The sequence below is a fragment of the Curcuma longa genome, chromosome 8 (assembly GCF_044706935.1).
Source record: "Curcuma longa cultivar G26 ecotype Majalengka, Jawa Barat chromosome 8, ITB_CL_G26_1.1, whole genome shotgun sequence".
Lineage (NCBI taxonomy): Eukaryota > Viridiplantae > Streptophyta > Magnoliopsida > Zingiberales > Zingiberaceae > Curcuma > Curcuma longa.
Window position 1 is genome coordinate 11,581,466 of NC_133868.1, and position 14,023 is coordinate 11,595,488.

The 14,023-nt window shown below is 36.9% G+C and overlaps 1 protein-coding gene and 1 pseudogene across 1 annotated transcript; both read left to right on the forward strand.

The window, feature by feature from the left end:
* The first annotated feature begins 8,372 nt into the window (after positions 1–8,372).
* Positions 8,373–8,934, forward strand: LOC141832836 (transcription repressor OFP13-like). Its single transcript, XM_074720211.1, has one exon. It carries the CDS (start codon positions 8,404–8,406, stop codon positions 8,932–8,934), a length of 531 nt encoding a protein of 176 aa, XP_074576312.1. The 5' UTR covers positions 8,373–8,403.
* A 3,098-nt stretch (positions 8,935–12,032) lies between these two features.
* On the forward strand, positions 12,033–13,384 carry LOC141834033 (putative serine/threonine-protein kinase At1g01540; annotated as a pseudogene).
* Positions 13,385–14,023: the final 639 nt, after the last annotated feature.

Here is a 14,023-nt window from a genome sequence, read left to right on the forward strand (position 1 = left end):
GAGTTTACTTTACCTTCCTCTCCTCCTAGGAGGATCAGCTTTTCCTTATTGGATGTCTCGCCCTCACTATGTGTCTTCTGAGGGACCCCTTTTATCCTACGTGTTTGCCCACGTCATTTCATCCGGATCAAAAAATATGATGATAAACTACTTATTTGATAAATCAATGTTTTTTCTTATTTTAATTTTAATTTTCAAAGTAAAATTAATTTACAATATTAGTTTGCATGTTCGAAATTACAGACTTTTGCCATTACATCCAAATATCCTAAATAGAAGATTAAGCAAGATATTTTAAATAAAACATTATTATATGTGCGCATTTTTGTAATTATCAATTGCAAACGGTTGTGTTGGGATAAATCTCTCATTTTTTTGAAGAAAAAAGTGGCTAAATTACAGAGTCATGCTTGAAGTAGATTAAATGAAACAATGGAAAGGAGATTTATGAGTACAAAGAAAATCAAAAGAAAACAAACCCATTTTAAAAAACTTCAAGTGAGAAGGAAATATGAAGGCCAAAATAGAAGGTTAGCAAGCAAAATGAGGCCATTTTGTGTTCTTAAAATTGTAGTGGATATCCACTTCGTGAAACATACTCGTCCTTTTTAAATATCGATTTCAATTGGATTGAAAGACTTGAAAATAAAAAATTAACTCGCAAATAGATTATAAGAATGTGTTGGTGTTGGGAATACAATATTGAATCTATATTTTGATGTATAGATAAGTTTAAAGTTAATATACTTACTGATGAATATTGTCAAGTGTGCAAGTGTAAGAAATTTGACAAGTGGATAAATCTTGATTGGGAACTAGACAGTGGAGTCCTAGTAGGGCTAAGCGGTGCAAGTCTTGATTGGGAACCAGACAATAGAAATCCTAACGGGGCTAGGTGGTGCAAGTTCTAGTTGAGAATCAAGTAATGGAAGTCATAGTAAAACTAGGCAAGTGTAAAGTCCTAGTTGGGAATCAAGCAATTGGAAGTTTTGATTGATAACCAAGCAGAAAAGTCTTAGTTATGAACTAGACAAATAAGTCTAGTGGAGGCAATTAGGAGTTGTGATTTAACTGATAAGTTCAAGTGAAGGTAGCTAGGAGCTGTGGCTTGACAAACAAGTCCAAGTGGAGACAATTGAAAGTTGTAACTTGAAAGATTAGTCCAAATGGAGACAATTGTGAGTTGTGATTTGGTAGACAAATGCAAATGAAGGTAGTTGGGAGTTGTGGCATGGTAGATAAATCTAAGTGGTGGCAACTAGGAGCTGTGGCTTGGCAAATCATACTAGATGTGTAAGATAAAAGTTGGACATTTAACTAAGGTACGCACGAGTAAAGCTAAAATCTATATTATACTGATTACACGTATAAGTGTAGAAAGAAAAGAAACCGAGAGAGAGCTTGGGCTAGCTACTAGTTGGAGATAATCTTCGAACATTGGAGTTGAGATCTCATAGGCGACTGGAGTGAGGAGCGGACGATTATAGCGTAAATACTTCCAAGTAATCGTAGATGCTTCCAAGCGATCAATATGGATGAGATCCAACAATTGGAGAAAGCAAGTCAAGAGTGAAAATTGATTTGGCTCCAAGTAATTGAAGAGAGCTCAATCAATTGAGATCACGTATAATAGTAATTACTGAATAAACATTGTAGCTATGTCAGTAGATTCCGAGGCAATCGGATTAGTCTAACCGTTAATATTTTAGCAATAAATAATAGGAGAAGATGAATTTAGAGATGAGAAAGGATGGATCAAGCAAATACAAAGTATAAGCCATACTACTGTTTGATAATAATTTAAACAGTGCGATTTGAAATTTCTGCTAACTTGCAAACTAAACGCCCGCTTGCCAGCCCGGCACTACCATGGAGCTCTCTCATAGCTAGACAGAGAAATTAAAGCGAACACCGTACCTGCGTACGTAGATGAGGCTTAGCGTAGCGTCCATCATCATCATTATTAGGGCTGGGCTGCTGTAGCAAGCAGTACTATCGGCAAAGATGAGAAAATTCACGTGCAGTCAAGTCTCTCCTCATCATTGTTCAAAAGCTAGTTAGTCATGGCAAAGGGATCAACTCACTCCCATGTCCCAATTCAGCCTGCCCTTTCATGCCTGCTGACAGTCCTGCAGCTCCAGGTTGGATCGCTTGGCCGCGAGCGCAGCAGGAGCCAAGGCAGCAGCTTTTGGACTGCTGCTCAGCTCTCGCTTGCCCTGCTGTCTGTGCGCGCAAGGGCGTCAGGTCCTCAGGCCACGGCTGTGTGGGGGAAGCGAGAGCATGCATGCGGCCACTGCTAGCCGAGCTAAACGGTAAATCAAACCTCGGGAACTGCACTACCGTGCTGTGCCGAACGGAAGGACATACATGCTCATTAAGGAAGTGGACGAGATGGGCCTTTACTGCGTCTCGTTTCCTTAACGGCGTATTTAATGATGGCAGCAAATTGTTCAGCCTCCACTTTGCCTGATCCTCAGGTAGGCAAATCAATCATGTAGATTGATTGTTGCCTCATAACCATAGTTGAATTAATTATGATAAAAAAATTTATTAAAGGGGATAAGAATAAAATTTCAATTAAGTTAGATAATGTCCTCCTTTTTAGTAGTCCATTGTGATTTTCTGATTTATCTTTTCATATATGATATTGTGAGACCGATTATACGGGACCGATGAAGTAGTGAATTTCACTTGTTACTAAAATATCGATTGACTGTTACATTCAGGGATCATGGTTGAGTTGTTACTATAAGATAGATTTATTGAAGTAGGTAAGGGTCGAGTCAATATGCTCCCTCGTAGTGGTCAACTGTAATTTTTCAATGTACCTCTTTATAGATGATCGTGAAACTAATTGTATGAGATCATTGGATCACAAATTTCACCTTTTATTTGAAATGTAGACAGACTATTATTAATTTTTAAATCACATGCATTATATTTTTTTTATATTTATCAAATCAGTACTTTTTTCAAAAATATTCCCTATCCCTCCCTCTCGCTACTATTTCTCTTTCTTAAAAAAATATTTTTTAAAAACAATCTCATAGTAATTAAATATAAGGGTGGAAGCCATATTGAAGAATATAATTATATTTAAGAGAGTTTCAAAAATATAATAATATTAATTTGGATCTAATTTGATAAGTTTAAAATCATTAATGAATTTTTATCAAAATTAATTAATGATCTTAGATATATCTAAATCATTCTAAACTAAAATTAATGTATTATTAAAAGTCCCCTAAGTCTTATCATATACTCTTGTTAGTACCGATGGAATCAAAATATCTCCACAATGGTATGATATTGTCCATTTTGGGCCTAAACCCTTATGACTTTGTTCTTGGGCTCTCCCCAAAAGGCCTCATACCAATGGAGATACTTTCCATCCTTATAACTCCATGATCTTTTCCATGTGCTTTAGATGTGATACTATGTTTGCACCCTTGCAACCCAACAATCCCTCCTCAAACAAAGGATCACAGGCCCCCTCAATGTCGTTTTTGATGTCTGAATCCTCGACCCACCAGGACTTTTTGTCCCTTGGTCCACCCGACCTACTAGGACTTCCCACCTAACCGTAACTAGGATTTTTTACCCCTCGATCCACCCGACCTACTAGGACTTCCCACTTAGTCACAACTAGGATTTTTTGCCCCTTAGTCCACCCGACCTACTAGGACTTCCCACCTAGTCGCAACTAGGACTTTTTACCTTTCGGCCCACCCGACCTACTAGGACTTCTCACCTGGTGTCTGGTCCTCTTGATTCAGACACGGAAGCACCCACTTCCTTTGTTTAAGGTTCAAACCACATGGTTAGATCTGGATCATGGCTCATCCGGCGGTTAGTCCGGTGAAGAGCGATCTTGCTCTGATACCACTTGTTAGTACCGATGGAATCAAAATATCTTCACAATGGTATGATATTGTCCACTTTGGGCCTAAACCCTCATGACTTTGTTCTTGGGCTCTTCCCAAAAGGTCTCATACCAATGGAGATACTTTTCATCATTTTTAAACCCATGATCTTTTCCATGTATTTTAGATGTGACACTATGTTTGCACCCTGCTTCCAACCCAACAACTCTAACCTTAATTTCACATTCTGTATAGACTTTTTGAGTTTCTAAAATTTATATAACTTTGAATAAATTTAATACAAACTCACTATTAGACTTAGATATATCATACTCATTCAATAATAACATCAATGTATTTATGAAATTCTCTTAATTTTGATCGTGCATAAAATTTTAAAATCTAGACATTATACGTTCATCAATGAGTTTTGATTAAAACTTATTAATAAACTTAAACATATCAAAATTAATTTAAACTAGGACCAATACACTTCCAAGAGCCTATTCAGTCTCACCGTGCCCTCAAATATTAATTTCACAGTTTAGATAACATGCTGAGTTTTTAAAATTTAGATAGTTTTATATAATTTTGATACAAATTCACTATTGAAGTTAGACATATCATATTTACTCAACAACAATACCAATGTATATTTGGGGCTCCCTTGATTTTGATCATATCTAAAATTTTAAAATCTAGACACTTTGTGACTATTAGATACATCAAAATCAACCTAAAGCATGATCAATATACACTTCTAGGAGGCTCATAAGTGTTGTCATGCTTTTAAACCTTAATGTCACTACTTTGATAACATGATATGAGTTTTTAAATTTTAGACAATTTTATATATTTTTGGCACAAACTCACTGTTAAACTTAGACATATCATATTACTCAACAGCAACACCAATGTGTTCTTAGGACTATCTTAACTTTGACCATGCTTAAAATTTTAAAATTTGAAAACTATACGATTATTAGTGAGTTTTGGCCAAAACTTACTCATGGCCTTAGACACATCATACTCAACCTAAAGTAGGACCAATGCACTTCTAAGAGCCTCTTGAGTCTCACCTTGTCCAAAATTTTAGATTTTGGAGTCTGTACGATCATCCGTGAGTTTTAGCCAAAACTCACTTATATTCATATAATGTCCAAGTTTTAAAATTTTAGGTATTGTTATAATTAGAAGTCTCATAAATATATTGGTGTTGTTGAATGAATATGATATGTCTAAGTGCAATAGTGAGTCTGTGCCCAAATTACAGTTTAAATTTCAAAAACTCATAGCATGTTATCTAAAAGTGGAATTAAGGTTTGAGAGCATAATAAGACTTAGGAGGCTCTTAGGAGTGCATTTGTCCTATTTTGGATTGATTTTGATGTGTCTAAGACCATGAGTGAGTTTTGACCAAAATTCATTCATGATCATATAATGTTCAAATTTTTAAATTTTTGGGCATGGTCAGAGTCAAGAGAGTTTCAAAAATATATTAGTGTTATTATTGAGTGAATATAATATTTCTAAATATAATAATGAGTTTATGCTAAAGTTAAATAAAATTATCTAAATTTTAAAAATCTAATTTCTGAAATTAAGGTTTGAGAGTATGATGAGACTTAGGAGGTTCCTAGGAGTACATTAGTTCTAATTTGAATTGATTGTGATATGTTTAAGGTCATAAGTGAGTTTTGATCAAAACTCACTTATGATAGTACAATATTTAGATTTGAAAATTTTGGGCATGGTCAGATTTAAGAGAATCCCATAAATACATTGTTGTTGTTGTTGAGTGAATATGATACATTTAAATTTAATAGTAAATTTGTGCTGATATTATATAAAATTATCTATATTTTAGAAACTCATAGCATGTTATGTAAACTATGGAATTAAGATTTAAGAGCAAGATGAAACTTAATTAGGAGGCTCCTAGTAGTGTATTGGTTATGGTTCAAGTTGATTCTGATGTGTCAAGTCACTAGTGAGTTTTTGTCAAAAGTCATTTTGATCATATAATATTAATGTCTAAATTTTAAAATTTTGGATATTATCAAAGTTAGGAGAGTTTCAGAAATACATTGGTGTTATTTTTGAGTAAAAATGATATTTCTAAATCTAACAATGAGTTTGTGCTAATTTACTCAAAGTTGTACAAATTTTAAAAACTCAAAACAACTTATGTAGTGTGTCAAACTAAGATTTGAGGACACGATGAGCAAGAGGCTCTTAAAAATGTATTGGTTATAGTTTGGATTGATTTAGATGTGTCTAAAACCATCAATAAATTTTAATCAAAACTTAATAATGAAATCATTAGTGAATTTTGATCAAAATTCACTTATAACCTTACACTTATCAGATTTGATCAAAATAAAGATAATTATATTCTTGAGACTCTCCTGAATATAATAATAATGCTCTTTAGTCATGACTCTACCCTATAATCAATCTACTATGAGATTTTTTAAAAAAATATTTTTTTGATAGAGAGAAATAATATTTTAAAAATCTTATAAAGTTTGTTATTTTTTAAAATTTTAAATGTATTTTTTTAGTCAGGGAGAGATAGGGAGAGGATATTTTTAAAAAGAGATATGATATGATTTAGATATATGATTCAGATATTACAATGGAAATGCATGGATCCCGGAGAGATCTACCTTTTACCTTAATTTTACCTTTTAGAGATCTACCAATATGCCATTTAATTTATAAGCTTCCTCCTTGGTTGTTCCACTGGCTGGTGTCTCCCAACACAAGGGTCCACTTGCTCCTCATCGACCATAAGACAACACAAGGATCCTATAGAAATTAAATCTGAAGTCAAAAGATTTTGATCATCAAATAAAACAATTAGCACAGATGGTTTTTGCAGCTTAATAATATTAATTGTTTATCTAAGGGCAATTCAATGCAATGCGTGACAGAAGATCTTTGTTTGTTCAGGGCTGGCTGGTGTGCTTCTGTAATTCAGAGTACAATCTTTAATCATGTTCCTGCAGGCAGACAGTGTCCGCCATGGCAGTGGCGAGTCATATATAGCTCATGGCATATATATATATCATCCTTAACAATTTTAATTGTATTAATGGGGAGATACAGATCTAGAGATCATATGGTGGAGGGAGGGCCTGAGTGATTAGGCCTGAGAGAAAGACCTGCATCTGCTATCATTGAGGAGGGTTAATTATAAGGCATGGATATGATTCAATCAAAGAAGCTGAATCTCTGTCAGACCTGCAATACATTTGCTATATATCCTTCACTAGGATTGAAGGTAATTAATAAAGGCCAAAATATATATATAAACAATAAATATATATTCATTTATGACAAGCTATCCTTTAAATTGTAAGCTCAATGAAATTCAAAATTGATGGACTGATAATCTGTTTGAACTAATGAGAGAACTACTCCTAGTTCTTAATGTGTATGTGTGTGTGTTTTGAAAGTTTAGATTCACTAATCATTTTGTTTTTTTCATAGGTTTATCATCAAAAAAAAAAATTAATTATGAGAAGTTTTATAATAGATCTTCTTGCAATAAATCTTTTGTTGCAATAAGTTTTTTTTTCTTGTGATTACATTAATTTGTACATACACAAGTTACTAAAAATTACTCTTTATTATTTATGTCATTAATAAATACCGTTATATTTTATCACTTTAAGGCAACGTATCGATTTGAACGTTAATATATGTCACCTCTTCAAAAAGTACCACATTGATTATATTAACACCTTCCTTTTATTAGTAGGTACATATCTATATTCATTTTAACATTAATATTCATTATTTATGAATTTCATTGTCCACTCATTCATCTTTATTCTTATCTTATATTAAATAAATATATATTTTTTCATTATTTATGCTCATTATCTGGGTTCAAAGATTTGAATGTTAGCTCGACTCTATAAAAGTTTAAAGATGATCAATTCGACTCTATAAAAATTTGAAGATAATCAATTTGACTCTATAAAAGTTTTTCACTACCATTCACATAAATCTAAAAGTACGAATGACACGTTGCTCCGTAATCAATATTTCAAAATTATCTTCCTATTAAAAAAATTAATCATTAATGTATCCTAATTTTATCATTGCATTTCTCTTTTGTAAAAAGATAGAATCCGTCATCCTAGCGGTCCCACACGATCGATTCCACGACTATCTATAAAGAGATAAATCGAAAAACTGTAGTTAACTACAATGAAGGAGGATATTATCTCAACTTCGAATATTGCTTAAATCCTTGCTATTTATTGTATCTTCTTCATGTCACCAAGTAAATCACCATGAATTCACAAGGGGCATTAAATAATATAAACCAATTTTGTATTTGATTAATCATTGATTTTTTTTTGTTAATCATAGTTTTCCATTGATTTTTTTTTTATTTTTCCAAAAACGCCTTAAAATAGTTTCCAGAATTGAATTTGATGATTGAATATATTGTCACTGTTTCCACCTGCCCTCAGACCCCCTGCCTCTGCCCTTTCCTGTGCATCCTGAGAGGTGACTCCGGCGAATGGAAAGGTTGAAGTCTTCGCTCAAGTCCCTCCATGGAGCCATCACCGACGTTAAGCCCACAGTTCCTACCTTCTTCCACCTCCACGGCAACGACTCTCCCACCACCTCATCCAACCCTTCCCTCGTCGACCAAAGCTATCTCACCATGCCCTCCTCCTCCTCCTCTTCGAGGACCATCAGAGCCGTCGACGACGACATCGAAAGCTTCGCGCTAGGAAAGGTAAGTTCCAAACGCTTCTTCTTCTCCCCGCTCACCACCAACTCCATAATGGAGGAGGCCAAGCTGAAGGCTGCCAACGGCGAGTACTCGCGGCGCTGCTCCTTTTGCGACGGCTGCACGACCGTGGCCATCGCCTCGCGGGACCCTTACCGTGACTTCCGCGCGTCGATGGAGGAGATGGTGGCGGCGCACGGACTCCGCGAGTGGCCTCGCCTCGAGGAACTGTTGCATTGCTACCTGCGGCTGAACGAGGAGAAACACCACAGGGTCATCGTCCTCGCGTTTGCCTATCTGTTATTGCAGTTCTAGCTAGCTGATCTTGTAATATTCCTTTAATTTTGTGCGAGGATCGTGATCTTGTCTCTGCTCTGCTTAGTGGTTTTCTAATCCTATAGAGGATCGATGCTTTCTCCCTCCCAACTACTCCATCCATGATTTGCCTGCTTCCAGTTACTTGGTTAACTCGCCCTGTGCATTTTGTTGGACACTGGCTGATTTGATGTGCGCTAGCTGCAGTGTACTTCTCCAGGCACTGTTCACGCTTGTTGGGTGGGATTCCATATTCTCCCAAAACGCCACATGGTGCTCTTACTCAGTGAGGAAGAAAGGCTAGATATGGGCCAACAAAATGACTCTGCATCATCCTCGCCCATGGCTCGACATGGCATTTGTTGCATCAGCTAGCACTACCCTCGACCACCTGCTCTGGGGCTCATTAACTGCCGCGCACGATCAGAACACAGGTTGAGAGTTGATGCCTACTCCCATTCCCATGCTTATAGACGTACAGAATATATAGATCAGGGCATGCTTTAATTAATGTGCTATGCTCCATCGTCCACTTTTGCTTCCTCATTTAATTTGTTTGGGATCCTCTTCCACCTTGGCTGATCAGGTGCATGTATCTTTAGTTTTCTTCTCTCCTTCGTGCTTGCTCTGTCTTCTCTTCTCTTTGTGTCTTACAGTGCGCCACTGAAAATCTAGTGCAGGTTTGAATGTCGGTCAGTATTTTCCTTACTCGCTCCCACCTTTTGGGAATGAATATTCATCGAGTATGGACGTCATGGCTTTGGGGGAAACTCTAAACTTCCTACTTTTCTCCTGTTATAGTTTAGTTTTGTGGAGTCTTGCTATGATTTCACTGCCCAAAGGAATATTGGATTTTCATGATTTTGTGTATGCTTTGTTGTGGTGATTATATATATATCTTCATTTGTATGATCATGTCATTCCTGAATTGTCTTCATTAGATCATTATATAGAGTATATCCATGAATCTTGTAAGGGACCTTCTTGCCTGGAGCACGGGGTTATTCTGCCACCCAAATGGGCTTATTGTCTTGATCACCAGCTTCGTTAGGTAGGAGAAAGGCAACACATGGTTTAGGTGCAAGGAGGGACGAGGGAGGGAATAGTCGAAGATGGTGATCCAAGAGGTGATCGATATTGGTATATAGCTCGATAAGCTACCTAGCTAGGGCCACATGGTTTAGGTGTAAAATTTTAGAGTTGTAACATGTAATTAAGCATCTAATGCACCCTTAATTTGTGAGCTTTACAAATTAATTACAATGTGAATTAATGTGACATTATTGCTTTTTAATATATAGAAATATCATATCATAGATGTTTTGACATACTATATCCTAGAAATAGATACATATTGTATAAATATACTTTAAAAGTTAAGTATTCTCAAAGTAAAATCAAAACATATAAGTCCATCTTAGAGTTTAGACCTCTACACTTGAGGTAGCTCCTCTTATATGCCATCAACATCCAAACACATTATATGGACACATGTCGCCCAATGTGACATATTCAATCGCTTACATACTTTCAATACTGAACTCTTCAAGATATCAACACTCAACAAGTAACGTATTCAATAAAAGCATAAAAATCGATAGACAGAATACCAGATGATCTCCAAAAATCGGAATCTCCATTTGTTTAAGCATAGTCTAAAAATCAGAACATATGTATTTAAATCTTCCGAAGCATCATCTTCTCATTTGGTGTCTTCCCCTCATAGCGAAATTTATTACGGGCCTCCCAAAGTACATAAATCATGCTTGAGATGTCATTAGGTGTTTTGACATACTACGTAGATTACACAAATGGTAGTTGGAAGGTAATTACTTTCCATCGGATTGGATGAAAAAATATTAAAGAATGATCCATGTCCGCCATTAGGTAAATAAAAGAATGGAAAACAAGTCATCCTTTTTTTATGCATAATTTTTATTTCCATTTTTCCAAATAAATAGGGTCAAAAATACTATTATTGTTGTTAGGTAGTTGCTATAACTACATCGTTGCTTCTACCATGTGTTAAAATAAACAGATTCAACTCAATCAAAAGTATTATATACCAAATATTTTTATATTAATTTTTTATTAGCTTTAAATTTAATTAAAACCAGTTGAACATATTTAAAATAATCTTAAAATTATTTTAATAGTGTAAAATAGTTGCAGTGTAACAATCACTAAAATAATAGTCAAGTATTAAGTGGCTATTATAATCACTAAATAATTGTTAGACTGTTGAACTAAATAGCAGCTATTAAATAGCCATTAAATATAGCTCCTATAAAAAAAAATTCAACGATAAAATACGTATTTTATCAAGTTAAACTAAAAAGAAAATTTATTTATTTTAACATATTTTAGTACGTATGATGTAGCTCTTTAAAAAAAGAAGTATTTTTAGTATAAAAATTGGTAGAAAAAAAATCTTTCTTCCAACATTAATATTTGTTTCTGTCTAGTACGAGAATGGTTGTCATTTAACTAAATTAAAATAATTCTACAACTTTAGGTCAAAAATAAGGAAATGGAGTTAAATGGAAAATTATAGATCTCCAGGATCTAAATGAGATCCTTAGTTTGGATAAGAAGTTTCCTAAAAAAGGGTCATAAAGAAATCGAAAATTCGCAAGGTATTTTACAGCTGGATTCCACGTCAACGTTCAACACTGTAACAGCTCACTGCTGACCGATTCAAAAAATATCATTTCCATTAATGTTTATTACAAAATAACATCTCGCTGTATTTTTTCGCCTGATTTAGAATCAAAATCTAGTGGAATTTGATTCGATCAGAACCGAATCTGTGGAACGCGGTCAGACCTGCACTCTTAGATTTAATTGGATTCGGATCGAGCGGCGCTGTCGGATCGAACCCTCCCTGCTATATACACCAAGTAGAAATGCGGCGTGGCCGGCGAAAATTTGAATCGGTCGGCGGCGAAGTTGTCGGACGCCATGGAACCGTCCAAATCGGCGTAGAAGTCGTCTCTCTCTTTGCGATCACATCTCGTTCGTCATCGCACTAATAACCATTACCCTTTAATCCACGCACTAACGACTAGCAGCCGCCATTAAACTAATCAAATCCCTTCTCTTCTCTCTCCTCCCCTGTCTCCGTACTGCGTTCCGCTTCAATTTGTCCTCGGATCACAATCTCTGCTCTTCTTCCTCGATTGTTGCTTGATCCTTTCTCAGTGACACGGAGATTGATTACTCGTAGGAAAAGAAAGGCGTGTTCTTGGAGGGAGGAGAAGGTCGAAAGAGAGACGAGGGCGAAGATGGCGTTTTGGAGCGGCGGATTTCTCGACGACGAGCTCTGAGGAAGACAGCCGTCTTCGGGCTCAGGCTGTGGGTGGTCATCGGCATCTGCGTCGGCGCCGCCATCGTCATTGTCCTCTTCTTTCTCTGCCTATGTCTCACATCATGCTGCCGCCGCCGCCGCCGCCGCCGCCGCCGCCGCTCTCCTTCCATCTCCACCTCCTCCCCAGTAAAAAGCCGCAGAAACCCCTCAAGCAGCACCTCCAGGATCCAGCCCCTGCCGTCTCCAAGGAAGTCGCCGAGATCCACCACCACAACCAACCGGCCGCTCCCGATGTCCGGATCGACGTCGGCAAGCCTGACCACCCTGTCGTGCTCGCTGATCACCGTCACCAGGAAAGCAACAACAAAAATCGTCACCAACCAAGGCCTCCGGCAGTTCCACCGTCCGCATCCACCACTGGGACGGCCAGCGGAGAGAGCACCGGCACCCCTTCCTCCATGGGAGGAGGAGGAGGAGGAGGAGGGGGCCGCCGGAGGTATCGCATCTGGGGTGGGGGCACTGGTATACGCTGCGGGAGTTGGAGGAGGCTACCGATGGGTTGGCCCCAGAGAACGTAATCGGGGAAGGAGCTACGGCATCGTCTACCGCGGGGTGCTCGCCGATAACACCACCGTCGCCATCAAGAATTTGCTCAACAATAGGTTAATGCTTGATTGATTCTCAAATAGGATTCGCCATTTTCTCTTTGACTTCACCTTAAACTTCAGATTGAGCAAAAGGTTTGCCATTTTACCCTAAACTTATTCTTCCATTTTCAATCTCAACAGGGGCCAAGCAGAGAAGGAATTCAAAGTGGAGGTGGAAGCCATTGGGCGTGTTCGCCACAAGAATCTTGTTAGATTGCTTGGATACTGTGTTGAGGGCGCATATCGGTATCCACTTTAGTTTTGTTCATTCAGTTTACTAAGTTTGTTTCCCCTTGCATTGCTGCACTTGCTTAAGATATAGAATTATCATGAGGAATGTCCATGCTTACATTTTGCTAGGATGCTAGTCTACGAATATGTCGATAATGGCAATCTGGAGCAGTGGCTTCATGGAGATGTTGGAGAAGTGAGTCCACTGACTTGGGATATAAGGATGAACATAATTCTTGGAACTGCAAAAGGGTATGCCTCTTAATGCATTGTATCCCTCCTTTCAACTCGACTAAGAGCAATATCAGCACCATTTCATGTTGGTGTATGCATTTCTTAATGGGATGGATTATGGATTTCTTTCATGAAGCATAGTTTCATTACTAGATTTGTTTTTGAAATGTTCAAGTGTTAGATCATTACTGCAAGTATAAGAATCAGACGATGATGACATTGGAAGCTGACCGATATCAGATAGTTCTTTCAGTTGTGCATTTCTAAAGAGTTCTAGAGGATGTAAATACCATCTAGGGAGTTCAAAAATTTTCTCCAAATCAAATTAGTTGGACATTAATCCAAGGCTACATGAAATAACTGCACCAATTCAGTGGTGGAAGTCGTACATTAGAATCTTACAAGCAATCTTAGTAAGTTTCTTATGGCAGTATGTTTTTTTGGTCTTGTATCATTATTTAGGTCAGATTCCTAGCAAAGTAGAAAATGGAAGGAATGAGTTCTTACAAAATCTAAAGCCTTAACCAGAACATCTTTTGGTGATAAAATCTTTTTAGGCACATTAATTTTGTTTTTTTTTTCTCATGAGTCATTGATCATGCAGCATTTCAGTTCTATTAACTTGATGTTAACATTACTATACATCCTAAAGACTGTAATCCTGCAGCTT